At 44.9% G+C, this 15,680-nt stretch overlaps 1 protein-coding gene across 2 annotated transcripts in view; it reads right to left on the reverse strand.

Annotated features, from left to right (window-relative positions):
• The window catches only part of lsm12b (LSM12 homolog b), a 41,047-nt gene that overhangs the window by 13,956 nt on the left and 11,411 nt on the right, over window positions 1–15,680 (reverse strand). For both annotated transcript variants that reach the window (XM_070864017.1, XM_070864018.1), the window contains exon 3: window positions 2,293–2,402. In XM_070864017.1, coding sequence (XP_070720118.1) covers window positions 2,293–2,402 — 110 coding nt within the window. The remainder of the gene's footprint in view (window positions 1–2,292; window positions 2,403–15,680) is intronic.

Here is a 15,680-nt window from a genome sequence, read left to right on the forward strand (position 1 = left end):
GTGGGAACTGACTGCCTCGGTATCCTTAATGAGTGTTTCCAGCAGCGGGGTGGGGCCTTGGGTGTTTGGACCATAGGTGGTCTTGACTGCGATGAAGAATCCTCGCGCATCATGGCTGTCGGCCAGCTGCTGTATCTTCTGTGCTTTCTCCATCCACCACCTGTTCTTTAGGTCACGGGTTTTTTGTTGGACCTTAGCCTTTAGCCGTCTGTAATGCTGCTTTGCTGCTCCAGAGTTGGGTTGCTATTCCCCTTTAAGCTGCACGCAGCAGTCAAGAGCTCCCGCATAGCTGGCTTACTGGCTTTTAAATGCAAAAAATGCGCAGATTTTTGAATGGGCCATGCGTCCCAAAACAAAAATTAGAGGGAACACAGACGTGCACTGCAGTGGCTATTGGACAGCGATAAAGAGTAGGACCTCTGGCTAATTCTCTCCTCCAGGGAAAATGAGGCTCCCTCAGCACAGACCTGCGCTTAAATCAGAGAGCTTCCTGATCTATATGTTCAATACCACACCATGTGATCTTTATGAAATGAGGTGCAATAGCACACTTGAAACAACAATGTGCATCATTGCCAGAGTTAGGACCACAGTTCTATTCCCCAGGCAAATAAAGGGGTTAAAAACTGGGATGGGGGAGGAAATCAATGCAGATGTCATTCCAAACTGCAGCCACAATTTTGTGGTGGACAGATCTAAAACATAAGCACTTGTTTAGGGTTGAAGGAGAAAATTAATAGCTTTAAAAAGAAACAATTGCTGACAGAGTGCAGACAGAAATGTGGGCCATCAGGCTTCTTTGTCACCTAAACCACTGCTGAATTAAATGGTCATGTTCATCAGCAAGCAAAGAGCATTTTTAACTTTAAAATGTGGAAAAGTAATTCCAAGTTTTTTTTTCTAGAACATGTGTTTCAAAGTTTTTTGAACAATCCATATAATTCCTTTAAGTGGGGTGACAGCAAATTATATTCAGAGGGGAAAATGATTTTTCTGCAGTAGTTGTTGTAAGTTTTACACTGATTATGCTTTGGGAGGAAAACATGAATTTGTTTCCATCATCCCAGCTCCTCCACTATGACTAGGTGGGTAGGCGATAGAGTGTATTGGAATCGCACATTCCAGTATCTAGCTCCAAAAACAGTAAAATCATGCCAATTCTAATTATACCAATCACTACGCAAGGGATTAAACTTACGTTACTTTTTTTAAGTTTTAAATCACATTTGGAGTACAAGGCTCTCCATTTAACAGCTTATTCAGCAAGTGGCTCAGTCACAGACCAGGAATAATTGCCCTTCAGAGCTACAATTGGCATCAGTATCCCAAGGTTTTGATGGAAGGGGGCCCAAAAAAAATGAAAGGAATTGGGACAGAATTCAGATTCCAATTGCTATCCAGCAACCTCTGCCTGACACACACGTGAAGCCAAGGGCAGCATCGAGGTTTGAGCAATGGACCCGACTGTCAAGTCTTTCGCATGAAGTGCCACTTGGGCAAGGTGCCCAAAGGGCAACTGTGGAACTGCACAACAGAGTTGATGCCTCCAGAAAGGCAATGTGTTTGGGGGTGGGGATAAGGTGAAAGGAAAGAGGGGAAAAAAGTGAAAATGAAGATAAAATGGCTAGAAATTCCTTTAAAAAATATTGGGATTCATTGTGGACAAAAGCAATCTTACAACCTACTGGGGAGAAGAAAGCTGGTATTACTGGAGTATCAGCCAGATGTAGTAATATATGCCAATCATGCATTTCAACCCCTCATGAGAGCAGGATTTAAAAAAGACAGACTTTATTTTTTGAATATTGGTAACAAACAGCTGATACCAATCAATATAATTTAATGCAGATTCTACTGATGCCAATAAAATCCAGGAGCTTTGTTATTATTTAAGATCTCAATCACAGAAAGGAACTACCCCTCGACTCTTATTAAAATTATGCACACATTTATACAAACTATATCATAGCAGTTAACAAGCAATTGAAAAAGCTACACTTTCACATCTTCGCCATGTAAATATTAACAACTCATTTAGAGAATCAACCGTAACCATAATTTTACAACATAGTACACGGAAATAGTTTTATATCCATACTGGTCTTCGCAGGGACAATATTGTTCGAATTATTATTAAACAGATTCTGAAGACCTCATGTTTTTAATTTAAATCAACTGCCATCTCATATTACCACCCCTTATTCACTGGTTTAATGAAAGTTTCCATCTACTTTTGAAGAAGTTGTCTGATGGAAGAAGGCGTTGAGAAGATGAAAAAAATACTGAACTTACGTCTTATGGATAGTCTGAAAAAGCTGCTGCCCTTCTGGAGAGACTCCAGCACTAATTGCATATGCTTGGCTTAATTTCTCTTCCTTCTCTGTCCGTGCTCGGTTGGCAAGCTGGTAATAAAGTAACAGTTTAAGTATCAGACACTTCTGGTGTCACAACCAAAAGCTGCTTTTATAATGCAGGTGACTGGAACAGTCCAACTGTTGCAATGCTTACCTAAAATGTTACCACCAAGCTTCTTTTACAATTAAAAGCTGGTAAACAGTACAGATCTTAAGCAGGTGGCTTATCAAGAACAACATTTAACCATTCCTCTGATCAATAATTAAGAATTCAGCTCATTTAAAAAAAAATGGTCTTGGGCAACTTTTGACTCAGGTCTTCTCTTCTGCAATTGTAGAGTCTGGGAAACAAAAATGGCACCAAGTTTGAGGCATCATCACATTCCTAATATTGAATACTGGACAAAACTCTTGCTTGAGATTTATATACATCATAAAAAAGCATCTCATATTCAATACAAGCGAACCTGAATAGAAAGGCAGGTTAACTTAAAACTTTGAGTGAATTTAGAATTTCCAATTGTAAATGAGCCGAGGGGAAAGGTAACTAGATTGGAACTAGATAAGGACAGATATCGATGCAGTTATCAGATCACACCAAAATGAGTAACTGATAAGTTCTGGAAGCATGAGAAATATCCATGGGTGTGTTTGTTAGACTTTAAGTAGGTGCAAGATTCAGTATGGGATTTGTTGAAACTCCAAGCAACTAGATGGAGCACCAGACTGTTAAGCGATACAGAAGCATTGCATAAGGGCAAAGGAAAGGAGAAGGTGGCTCAAAATTAAAATAAGACTCCAAAAAGGTAGCATATGATCTACCTTGTTCAATAGTGAAAGGGACCATATCACAAGCTAGGCAATGGGAGCTAGACATTGGAGATCAATGAGCCTAAAAAGGTGTATGGATAGGTCAGAACCTAACTACGGAACATGAAAGAGGTGGCTGGGTGTTGAAGGAAAGAAAGAAAGAGTCGAACATCAGCTTCTCAATATCAAGGTAATGCCCATGGTACAAGGAGCATAGAAGTAAGAAGAAATTGGGCACTAATGTAGAGAAAATGAAAGTAAGTGAGTTTATACAACAGGAAAGTTGTATGCCCAGTGAAGCATTTTGAAGGAGTATCAAAACCATTCTGGAGGAAGAGAGATGCCTCATGGAATGGAATGGAATGTGAAACGATCATGCAAGGTTTGTGGCCAGTCAATATTTCTGTAGGGCACAGAAAATGAATGCTGTTGGGACATACTTTTCAAAAATGATGTTGGGTATCAACTAGAATAGAGTGAACAACCAAATGGCTGAAGATCAAGTAGCCTCAAAAGAATGGGTCCCAGCTAGGAAAATATCATTTAGAAAGCCAAAAGCCAAGGACCCTGTACAAATGGAAGAGTAACAAGAGATAGACAGCAGCAGGAGCTGGCAGGACAGTGCATGAAGGGATGGTCTTACCAAATTTATGACAAGCCTGGTTATCATGACGAAATGAATGATGCTGCCTTTTTCTCCCCCAGTAGAAAACAGTACACAGGCAAGGTCCCAGGTTCAATTCCAAATGAGTGCTGATTAAGCTGATTTCAGCTGAGACAGCAATGGGACACCACAGATTGGCTCAGTAATATGAAGAAAACATTAGCTAGCATTCTGCTTCCCATCCTATGACTCCTGCTAGAAATTGTATGTATGTGGACATCAAGATCAGGCTTAACTGTGACATCTACTAGTCAAATAACCTGTAGACACATATTCTAGGCTAAGACAACAAGAATAATCACTAAGGTGATGTATCAGAGAGCTCCCCATGGAACTGTATCCCAGAATACTACTGCCTTCGGGAAAGAGTGGAGAAACACTTTCTTTTTGCAGATAACTGCATAAAATTGTCTTTATTTATTTGGAAACCAACAATTTTGACATATTAAACATGAACTTATGTAGACTATGAACTATACTACAAAAATATCAGGTGCGGGTTATACCCACTGTTCCTCATTGTGGGGCTTGGCAGGTTGTTGGAACTGTCGAGTAGTAGTCCTTTCAAACAGAGAAAAAAATCAATGGCTGTTTTTTTCACATTGCTTAGCCAATGTTGCTGTAATTAAAAGGTCGGGAACAGGCTTAGCAAGAAAATGGCATGTGGCAACCTAAAAGTAGAAGATAAAAATAGGTATATTTTATTTTAGTGTCAGTCTCGGCTCAGTGAGAGCACTCATGTCTGAGTCAGCAGGTTGTTGGTTCAAGCCCCACTCTAGGATTTGAGCACATGGCCCAAAGCTGACACTTAAGTGTAATACTGAGTGAGTGCTGCACTGACAGGAGGTGCTGCCTTTCAGGGGAGACATTAAAGCCTGCTCAGGTGGAGATAAAAGATCCCAAGGCACTATTTGAAGAGCAGGAGAATTCTCCCCGTGTCCTGGCCAATATTTCTCGCTCAACCACCACACCAAAAACAGATTCAATATTCATCTGACATTTGTGGGACCTTGTTATACACAAATTGGCCACTGTATTTGCATACAAGTCAATGGAGGCTACACTTTCAAAAAGTAATTTATTTGCTACAGATTACATTGGAACTTCGAGATGTGTCTTAATCCAACCAGTCTACCTAAGTTCCGTTTTCTCGCATGTGCTTGTTTCAGATTCTATGACTCTGGCTAGTTTCAGAATGATATCACAATTCAACTCAATATTGCCAATGTGGGGTTGTTTTGTAATTGCAGTTTGTCATCACCATTTCACAATTTGTTCGTCTACTTTGTACGCTATCAATTTCGACTGTTCGGAAAAACACATATGGGTCAGAAAGTTTGAGGTTTACTGTTAACCACATTACACTCTAGTTCATCCATATGTACGCTTAGAAAAGAAAGTTAATATACTGCGGTTGCTTGAAACCTGAAATAAAAACTGAAAATGTTGGAAACACTGCTGACGCTTGATCTCGCTACGTGACCTACTGAGTGTTCCCAGCATTTCCTGTTTGCATGTTAAGGATTTGGATGTTTCTGGGAGGCAGAGAAAAGGGAGATTTAACTAACCCAGTATTTAAAAAAAAAGGTTTTGTTTACTTTGAATTTGCTAAATGCAAGAGCATCGGACTATATAAATACTGGCATAGTCCATCTCCTCTTTGCTGCCCTCTAGCAGAGCCTTCGTAAAAAGATGACTTGTCCTGGCATGTGTGTGGCGAGAAAGTACAGCTGGGGAATTTTTTTTAATTTTTTTTTTTTTTTTAAACTGTACACTTCTACCATGCCCACAGGAACATATAAAACAGGCCCATATCATATCACTGAAGGCCGCTGGAGGCAGTCAATATTATTTCACCTTTGCTATAGTCACGCATTCCTGTGGTAAAAATAAAGAACTGCGAATACATCTCTGAACACAAGAGCTCTCAAGGCCACCACGCAGGTCCACATAAAACCAAAACCATGGGATGTGCATCATGCTGACAAACTGATGAGACAACCTCATCCAAGGAAAAACTGGATTTTTAAACACTGAATACATTAAACACTTGCCAGATTCACACACAGTAGAGATAAAATAGTTAATTTAGGGGAATTCAACTATATTTCTTGCACTGCCCACTCAATAGGAACTAGGGAATGATACAATGAGAAATACTCATGACAACATACTCTTTACACCTACAATGGTAAGCGCATTCAAGCTACAACAAGGGCCATTTCACCATACAAAGAAAATTGTTCATTCACAGGAAATAACACTATAGCTTACTTTAAAATTACACAATGGAAGTGTTTATAGAACCTCCGCAAGCTTAATCGGCCAATGGTTACACCACCATACAAGTGAATCGCAGGAATTCTTAGACCACAATTTTCATTATCAAAATATTTTTTCAAGTGAATTCAACATTTTTGGGTCAGCACCTTAAATATTGAGCTATGCATCTAATATTATGTACTCGAAGACGATGAGAAAATATATGCAAAATAAAACCTGCACCATTCCTTGTCAGTTTTTATTTAAAATGGCCACAGATAAAGAGTGCCTCATCTACGAAATAATGACGAGCTGGTGAGGATTTCAAAGCTGGTTTCCCCAACTCGCCCCACCCACAACCCCCCACCCGACACTCTGCCCTAATGTTCTCCCATCCTCAATACACAATTCCTGGTGATAGAGTTCGACTGATCACTTCCTCTTCCTCTTCCAAGTGGATGCTATTTAAACGTGAGCTGAGACAGCAATGTTAGCCAATTTGTTCAGCTCCGGGGCGCATCACACCAAATCTTGTATTCCACAAAGTTTCCCTCGGGGTCACGAGGACCCTAGCATCGGCCTGCTGCGACCAATTGTAGCATCCCTGCGCCCACCTTGGCTATCAGCCAACATAGGCAAGGAGAGTTAAAATGCTATCTGAGGCATAAGTCGTCACTAACAATGCTCAGACTTGTGTAGAATTATGCACGTAAACACGTATTGTTCACTAAAACCCTTCATAAGAACACAAGAATTAGGAGCAGGCCATATAGCCCCTCGAACCTGCTCCACAATTCAATATCATGGCTAATCTTCAACCTCAAATCCATATAAACTTGATTCACCTAGAGTCCAAAAACCTTATCTATCTCAGCATTGAATATACTCTGTGGTGTCCTTACACCTCACTATAGAATCACACGAGGCATGTACTGCAGATAAAGTCACTGCGTGACCTGAGCCTTTATTCCCAGGACCAAGAAGTCTGACCCTGCGTGGGACCTCCCTTTATATACCTAGATGACCAGGTGAGGAGTGTCTCCCACAAGTTCATCCCGTGGTCAAGGTGTGCATTACTCAGGTGTATACAGTGTAGTTACATAAGGGTTACAGTTTTGTGAAGGTTACAAACATGACATCACCTCCCCCCAACGTCTTTGGGTCAAAGATTGAGTCTTTCAGGCAGTCGACGCTCTCTCGTGGAGTGTCGCAGTTGGGGCTCTGGTGGTTGAGCCTTGGCATGCGTCTGTCGCCCGGCCTGGCCGCAGGGACTGTGCATGCTGGTGAATGTCCTTGTTGCTCGTTCACTGGCAGTGGTGTGGGTGACATCTCATGATCTTCCTCAGGTTCCTCAGTGTCCATGCTGAACCTTTTCTTTACTTGATTCAGATGTTTGCAGCATATCTGCCCATTGTTAAGTCTGACCACTATGACCCTATTCCCCTCTTTGCCAATTACAGTACCCTCAAGCCACTTTGGTCCCAAAGCATGACTGAGAACGAATATAGGATCATCTATTTCTATGCATCTCCCCACTGAGTTGCGATCATGGCACTCGATTTGGGACTGACGCTTGCACTCAACAATGTCTGACAGGGCTGGATGAATGAGGGACAGCCGCGTTTTAAGCATGCGTTTCATGAGTATTTCCGTGGGTGGGGCTCCCGTGAGTGAATGCGTCCGGGGCCTATAGGCCAGCAGGAGGCGTGATAGGCGGTACTGAAGGGAGGGTCCTTGAATCCGGAGCATGCCCTGTTTTATGATTTGGACCGCACGTTCCGCCTGGCAACTGGAAGCCGGCTTGAACGGTGCTGTCCTGGCGGGTTTGACACCGTTACCCGACATAAACTCCTGGAATTCCTAGCTAGTGAAACACGGGCCATTATCGCTAACCAGGATGTCCGGCAAACCGTGGGTCGCAAAGACCGAACGCAGACTCTCCATGGTGGTGGATGTCGTGCACGAATTCAATATGATGCACTCGATCCATTTCGAGTATGCATCGACAACAATCAGGAACATTTTTCCCCATGAACGGGCCCATGTAGTCTACGTGACTACGTGACCATGACCTAGTGGGCCAGGGCCACGGGCTGAGTGGGGCCTCCCTGGGGACATTTCCCAGCGGAGCACACATCGTGCACCTGCGAACCCAGTGTTCCAGGTCGGAGTCAATTCCCGGCCACCAGACATGTGACCGGGCAATGGCCTTCATTAGCACGATGCCTGAGTGCTCGCTGTGGTGTTCCCTGATGAATGCTTCCCTTTCTTTCTGGGGCATGACTACCCGGCTGCCCCATAGCAAGCAGTCGGCTTGGATGGAGAGTTCATCCATCCGTCTGTGAAACGGCCTGACCTCCTCGGGGCACGCTTCGTGTGCGGGCGCCCAATCCCCGGTCAGGACACATTTCTTTATCAGAGATAGGAGGGGATCTCTGTTGGTCCAGATTTTGATCTGGCGGGCTGTGATGGGGGAGCCTGCGGTGTCGAAAGCCTCAACGGCCATGACCATCTCCGCGCTTTGCTCCGACGCCCCCTCAGTGGTCGCCAGTAGGAGCCTGCTGAGCGCGCAAGTGTAATTTTAGGTGCCTGCCCGGTGCCATATGGTGTAGTCATACGCAGCCGGCGTGAGGGCCCACCGCTGTACGAGAGCTGACGCATTGGCATTGACAGCCTTGCTGTCGGACAACAGGGATGTTAACGGCTTGTGGTCCATTTCTAACTCGAACCTTCTGCCGAAAAAGGTTCTGGTGCATCTTTTTCATCCCGTAGACACATGCGAGTGCTTTCTTTTCAACCATCCCATATCTCCATTCTGCCTGAGCGCGCGACCTGGAGGCATAAGCCACAGGTTGGAGTTGGCCCTCATCATTACTCTGCTGCAACACGCATCCCGCCCCATAGGATGATGCACCACACGTTAAAACCAGTTTCTTACAGGAGTTGTACAAGGTCAACAGCTTGTTAGAACAAAGCAGATTCCGCGCCCGATTGAAAGCCCGTTCTTGACAGTCCCCCCCAAAACCATTCACAACCCTTACGTGGGAGCACGTGCAGTGGCTCCAGTGTGCTAAAGTTCGGCAGAAAGTTCCCGAAGTAGTTCAATAGTCCCAAAAGTGACCGCAACTCTGATGTGTTGCCGGGCCTGGGCGCACGACGGATCGCCTCCGTTTTGGATTCAGTAGGCCGGATTCCGTCTGCGGCAACCCTCCTGCCCAAAAACTCAACCTCTGGGGCCAAAAACACACACTTGGACTTCTTTAATCGCAAGCCTATCCGGTCCAGTTGACGTAGCACCTCCTCCAGGTTGTGGAGGTGTTCCTCGGTGTCTCGACCAGTGATTAGAATGTCATCTTGGAATACGATTGTTCTAGGGATGGATTTAAGCAAGCTTTCCATGTTCCTCTGAAAGATAGCGGCCGCTGAACGAATGCCAAATGGACACCTGTTGTAAACGAATAGCCCCTTGTGTGTAGTGATGGTGGTCAGACATCCACTTCAAGGTCAGGAATGATGGGGCTTGCCCAGTCACTGAATTCAACAAGCGAAATTATGCCCTGTCCAACTCACTCAATTCTCTCACGCATCACATACGGCACAGATCTGGCTTTGTGGTGCACTGGTCTGGCATCCGGGGTGATGCGTATCACTACTTTGGTGCCCTTCAAAGTCCCGACACCTGGTTGAAAAAGTGGCTCGAATTTCTGTAGGACCTGTGAGCATGAACTTCGCTCCACAGATGAAATGGCGTGCACACATCCCCCCATTTCCAGTTCATCTCGGCTAACCAGCTCCTCCCCAAGAGCGCGGGACCATTCCCCGGGACAATCCAGAGTGGCAGCCGGTTCTCCGATCCATTGCGTGTGACCACCAAGTTTGCACTGCCTAGTACTGGGATGATCTCTCTGGTGTACGTCCGTAACTGCATGTCAATGCGTTCTAGTTTGGGCCTGTTAGCTTTGAGTGGCCATAGTTTTTCAAATTGTTGGGCACTCATAAGTGACTGGTTGGCTCCTGTGTCCAGCTCCATGCGTACCGTGGATGCCATTTAATAGAACTTTTATCATTATAGGTGGCGTTTTGGGAAAGGAGCTGTGGATGTCTGCCACATGAACCCGCTGGACTTCAGCGTCCATAGCTTTGCCCCAAGCATCACCCTGCCTTGCAGACCATTTGTCTGGTTCCTCTGCCTTGTAAACTAGCCTCACTATGGGCTTTCTGCACATTCTGGCCAGATGTCCACTGAAGTTACAGTTTCTGCAGATAAATTGCTGAAACCTACAGGTTCTCGCAGCATGTTTGCCACCGTACCTCCAGCATGAGCTGAGATTGTTGTGAACAAAGGAACTGTTAACAGGCATTCCTCTCATTGTCTCTTTGATTACTCCTGAGCACTCTGTTGCTGAGTGTCAATGGTCCCATCCCGGGACACATTGTCCCTTGTGATGGCGTGAATTGCCGATCCCCCTGCCATTGTCTCTCTTGCTGGCCCACCCTAGAGCTTGTTGCTGCCTGGGCGGTGTCGAATTGCTCTTGCCTGCCTGCGGGATTCTGATTAACAATGTTAACTCCCTGGTCCATCGCCACGTTGGGATCAGGGCTGCGTGCATAAATTATCTTGGTCTCCTCTTCCCCTGCCATGAAGGTCTGAGCTATCAACGTTGCCCTTTCCAAAGTCACGTCCTTGATCTCAATAAGCTTCCTGAAAATCCCGGCATGACCAATGACCAAGGGAAGAAATCCCTTAACATCTCCCCCCTGCAGGCGTCTATGAACTTAGAGGCTGGCCAAACGGCGAAAGTCCGCAACGAAGTCAGATATGCTTTGTCCCTCCCGACGCCGGTGTCGAACCGGTGCCGGGCCATGTGTATACTGCTCGCCGATCAGAGTGCTGAGCTCTTCAAAAGACTTGTCCGCCGGCTTCTCGGGTGCGAGCAGGTCTTTCATCAGCGCATACGTCTTGGATCCACAACTGGTCAGTAGCTGCACCCTCCGCTTGCCAGCCACTTCCTCTCCCAGCCAGTCCTTCATGACAAAACTCTGTTGGAGCCTCTCAATGAAATCATCCCAGTCCTCACCAACACAGTACTGTACCTCTGTGCTACCGGTGGCCATCCTAGTGGGTCGTTGATTTCCGTTTCTCGTCGCCAAATGTGGTGTCCTTACACCTCACTATAGAATCACACGAGGCATGTACTGCAGACAAAGTTACTGCGTGACCTGGACCTTTATTCCCAGGACCAAGAAGTCTGACCCTGCGTGGGACCTCCCTTTATATACCTGGATGACCAGGTGAGGAGTGTCTCCCACAAGTTCAATCCCTGTGGTCAAGGTGTGCATTACTCAGGTGTATACAATGTACAGTGTTGTTATATAAGGTTACAGTTATGTGAAGGTTACAAACATGACATACTCAATGACTCAGAATCCACAGCCCTTTGAGACAAAGGATTGCAAAGATACACAACCCCACAAGTGAAGAAATTCTTTCTCATCTCAGTCTAAAAATGCTGACCCCCTTATCCTGACACAATCCCCCTCGTTCTAGACTATCCAGCCAGGGGAAACATCATCTCGGCATCTATCCTGTCAATCCCCCTCAGAATCTGGTGTTTCAATGAGATCACCTCTCATTCTTCTAAACCCCAGAGAGTATAGGCTCAATCTACGCAATCTCTCCTCATGGGATGTCTCCAATCCCAGGAATCAATCTAGTGAACCTTCGTTGCAACGCCTTCGAGGCAAGTATATCCTTCCTTGGATAAGGAGATCAAAACTGTGCACAGTACTCCAGGTGTGGTGTTACCAAAGTCCTGTACAATTGTTATTAACTCTTGTACCCCAACCCCCTTCTAAATAAAGGCCAACAGGTCATTTGCCTTCCTAATTGCTTGCTGTACCTGCATGCTAACTGTTTCTTGTACTAGGAAACCTAAATCTCTCTAAACACCAACATTTAATAGTTTGTCATTCACTTAAAAAACATACTGTTCCCTATTCTTCCGACCAAAGTGAATAGTCTCACATTGTACTCCATCTATCACCTTATTGCCCACTCATTTAACCTGTCTATATCCCTTTGAAGGCTTTTTGCACCCTTCTCACAGCTTACTTTCCCACCTAGCTTTGTGTCATCAGCAAACTTGGATACATTACCTCGGTCCCTTCATCAAAGTCATTAATATAGATTGTAAATAGCGGAAGACCAAGCACTGATCCTTGCAGCACCAACTAGTTTCAGCTTGCCAAGCTGAAAATAACCCATTTATCCCTACTCTCTTTTCTGTCCGTTAGCCAATCCTCAATCCATGCTAATATATTACCCCCAATCCCATGAGCCCTTATCTTGCGTAGCTTTTTAATGTGATATGTTATCGAATTATTTTGGGAAATCCAAATATACTACATTAACCGGTTCCCCTTGATCTACCCTGCTAGTTTCAAAAACTATAATAAATAAACTTGTCAAACACTATCTCCCTTTCATAAACCACATTGAGACTGCCTAATCATATTCAGCCATGAACTCATTAGATGTAGTCCTTACTACTAGGGGGATCAAGGGGTATGGCGAGAAAGCAGGAATGGGGTATTGAAGTTGCATGTTCAGCCATGAACTCATTGAATGGCGGTGCAGACTCGAAGGGCCGAATGGCCTACTCCTGCACCTATTTTCTATGTTTCTATGATAACTTTATAAAATACCGTTTCCTTAATAATGGATTCCAGCATTTTCCCCGACAACTGATGTCAGTTTAACTTTTTTTCTCCCTCCTTTCTTGAAAAGTGGGGTTGCATTTTCTACCTTCCAACCCATTGGGACCGTTCCAAAATTGTCTAGATTCTAGAAGACCACAACCAATGCATCCATCATCTCTGCGGCCACCTCTTTTAGAACCCTAGGATGTAGGCCATCAGGTCCAGAGTAATTGTCGGATTTTAGTCCCATTACTCACTCAAGTACAATTTCTCTACTGATATTAATTCCTCACTCTCATTACCCCCTTGGTTCCCCACTATTTTTGAATGCTTTGATTAAAGTCTGTCATTTCCTTTTTTCTCAATATAATTTCTACTGCCTACGCCTCAAACCTCTGACCACTGTGGTGACAGTGTGGCTCTTATCAAACCTCACCTTGGTCTGTCCCCCACTCCGCCAGCACTTTCTCCTCCTTTAAGCATCTCACCCAATTCCACCCCTCCTGCACCTCAGTTAAAATTCTCATTCTCTATCGCCGACCCAATACCATAAAAATTTTATTACCGATATTTCTTCCATGCTTTCCTCCCTCAGCCTCTGCACCAAACAACTTTTCATCCTCTGTGACTTCAACCTCCATCTCAATTCATCATATTCTCGCTCTCCTCCGAGTTCACTGGCCTCCTATCCTCCCTTAATCTTTCCCTCCATGTGAACTCCCCAACCCACATTCACAGCCACCCCCTCGACCATGCCATCTCTCGCGGCCTCCATCGTGTCAACCGCAGATAAGGCCATCTCTGACCACGTCCTCATATCGCTCTCCACATCCCCTTTCCCTCCCCTCTCTTTCCCCCCTATAACCCTACCTCCTTCCGTGTCCGACCCTTTGCCCCTCTATCCTTGCACAATGCCAACCCATCTCCAACCTCCCTTTCCTCTCCAAAGTCCTTGAACATGTTATCGCCTACCAAATCCATGCCCATCTTTCCCAGAACTCCACGTTTGAATCCCTCCAATCCAGTTTCCATGCCTGCCATAGTACTGAAATGGCGCTCATCAAAGTCATAAATTACATCCTTTGTGACTGTGGAATACTATCCCTTCTCATCTTTTTTGACTTCTCTGCAGCCTTTGACACGGTCGACCACTGTATCCTTCAACGCCTCTCCATCATCCAGTTGGGTGGGACTGCACTCGCTGGTTCCACTCATCTATCCAATCGCAGCCAGAGAATTACTTGCAAAGGTTTCTCGTCTCGCTCCCGCATAGTTACCTCCAGTGTCCCCCAAGGATCTATCCTTCGCCCCCTCCTATTTCTCATCTACATGTTGCCCCTTGGCGACATCATCCAAAAACACAGCATCAGTTTCCAAATGTACGCTGATAACACCCAGCTCTATCTCACTACCACTTCTCTCAACCCCTCTACGGTCTCTAAATTGTCAGACTGCTTGTCCGACATCCAGTTCTGGATGAGGCGAAATTTTCTCCAATTAAATATTGGGAAGACTGAAGCTATTGTTTTCGGTCCCCGCCACAAACTCCGTCCCTCTCCCCAACTTCTGGAGGCTGAACCACACTGTTCGCACCATTGGTATCATATTTGACCATGAAATGAGCTTTCGACCACATATCCACAGCATATCTAAGACCACCTATTTCCACTTCTGTAACATCGCCCATCTCCCCTTGCCTCAGCTCATCCGCTGCTAAAACCCTCATCCATGCCTTTGTTACCCCTAGACTTGGACTATTCCAACGCACTCCTGGCTGGCCTCCCACATTCTACCCTACGTAAGCTTGAGGTTATCCAAAACTCGGCTGCCCATGTCCTAACTTGAACCAAATCCCGCTCGCTCATCACCCCTCTGCTCACCTAGTTTTCAAAATTCTCATTCTGGATTACAAATCCCTCCAAGGCCTCGCCCCTCCCAATCCCCAATCTCTTTCAGCCACACAACCCCCACCTTCTTCGAGATATCTGCACTCTTGACCATCCCGGATTACAAATCGCTCAACCATTGGTGGTCGTGCCTTCTGTTGCCTAGGCCTCAAGCACGAATTCCATGCCAAAACCTCTCAGCCTCTTTCCTCCTTTAAGGCACTCCTTAAAATCTACCTCTTTGTCGAAGCCTTTGGTCACCTCCCCTCATTTCTCCTTATGTGGCTCGGTGTCAAATTTGTGTCTCATAATACTCCTGTCTCATAATACGCCCTGGGATATTTCACTATGTTAAAGATGCTATATAAATAAAAGTTGCTGCTGTAAGGGGCCAATTCTTCTGCACTCTTTCTCTTTACATACTTGTAGCTCTTACAATCGGTTTTTATCTTTCTTGCTAATTTACACTCATTCTATTTTCACCCTCAATTTTTTGGGTCATCCTTTGCTGGTTTCTAAAGCTCTCCCAATCCTCAGGCTTACTACTATTTCACATACACTGAACACAGTAGTCAGTGGGTCATGTAGGTGAAAGGATAATAAAGCAAGTGACCTGACCCCAAGTCGACCATGGATCAAGAATTTACTCTCTACAATATTAGTGACATTTTCACTTTTATTTGCACAAAGCCTCATGCTAAATACAAAACTTTATGTTGAGTTTTGAAGCAATTCCTGTACAGCCACCATAAGACTAAGGACTGTATAAAATCATAGAATGATTACAGCACAGAAGGCCATTCAGCCTGTCGAGCCTATGCTTACTCTCAGCTCGTCTCACTCCCCTGCCCTTTCCTTATAGCCCTGCAAATTTTTTACCTTCAGATACTTATCCCACTCCTTTTTGAAAGATGAAATGGAGTCTGCCTCCACCACCCTTTCAGGCAGTGCATTCCAGATCCCAACCACTAGCTGCGTAAAAAAGTTTTTTCTTTCATCGCCTTT

This window comes from Pristiophorus japonicus, chromosome 21 (assembly GCF_044704955.1).
Source record: "Pristiophorus japonicus isolate sPriJap1 chromosome 21, sPriJap1.hap1, whole genome shotgun sequence".
Lineage (NCBI taxonomy): Eukaryota > Metazoa > Chordata > Chondrichthyes > Pristiophoridae > Pristiophorus > Pristiophorus japonicus.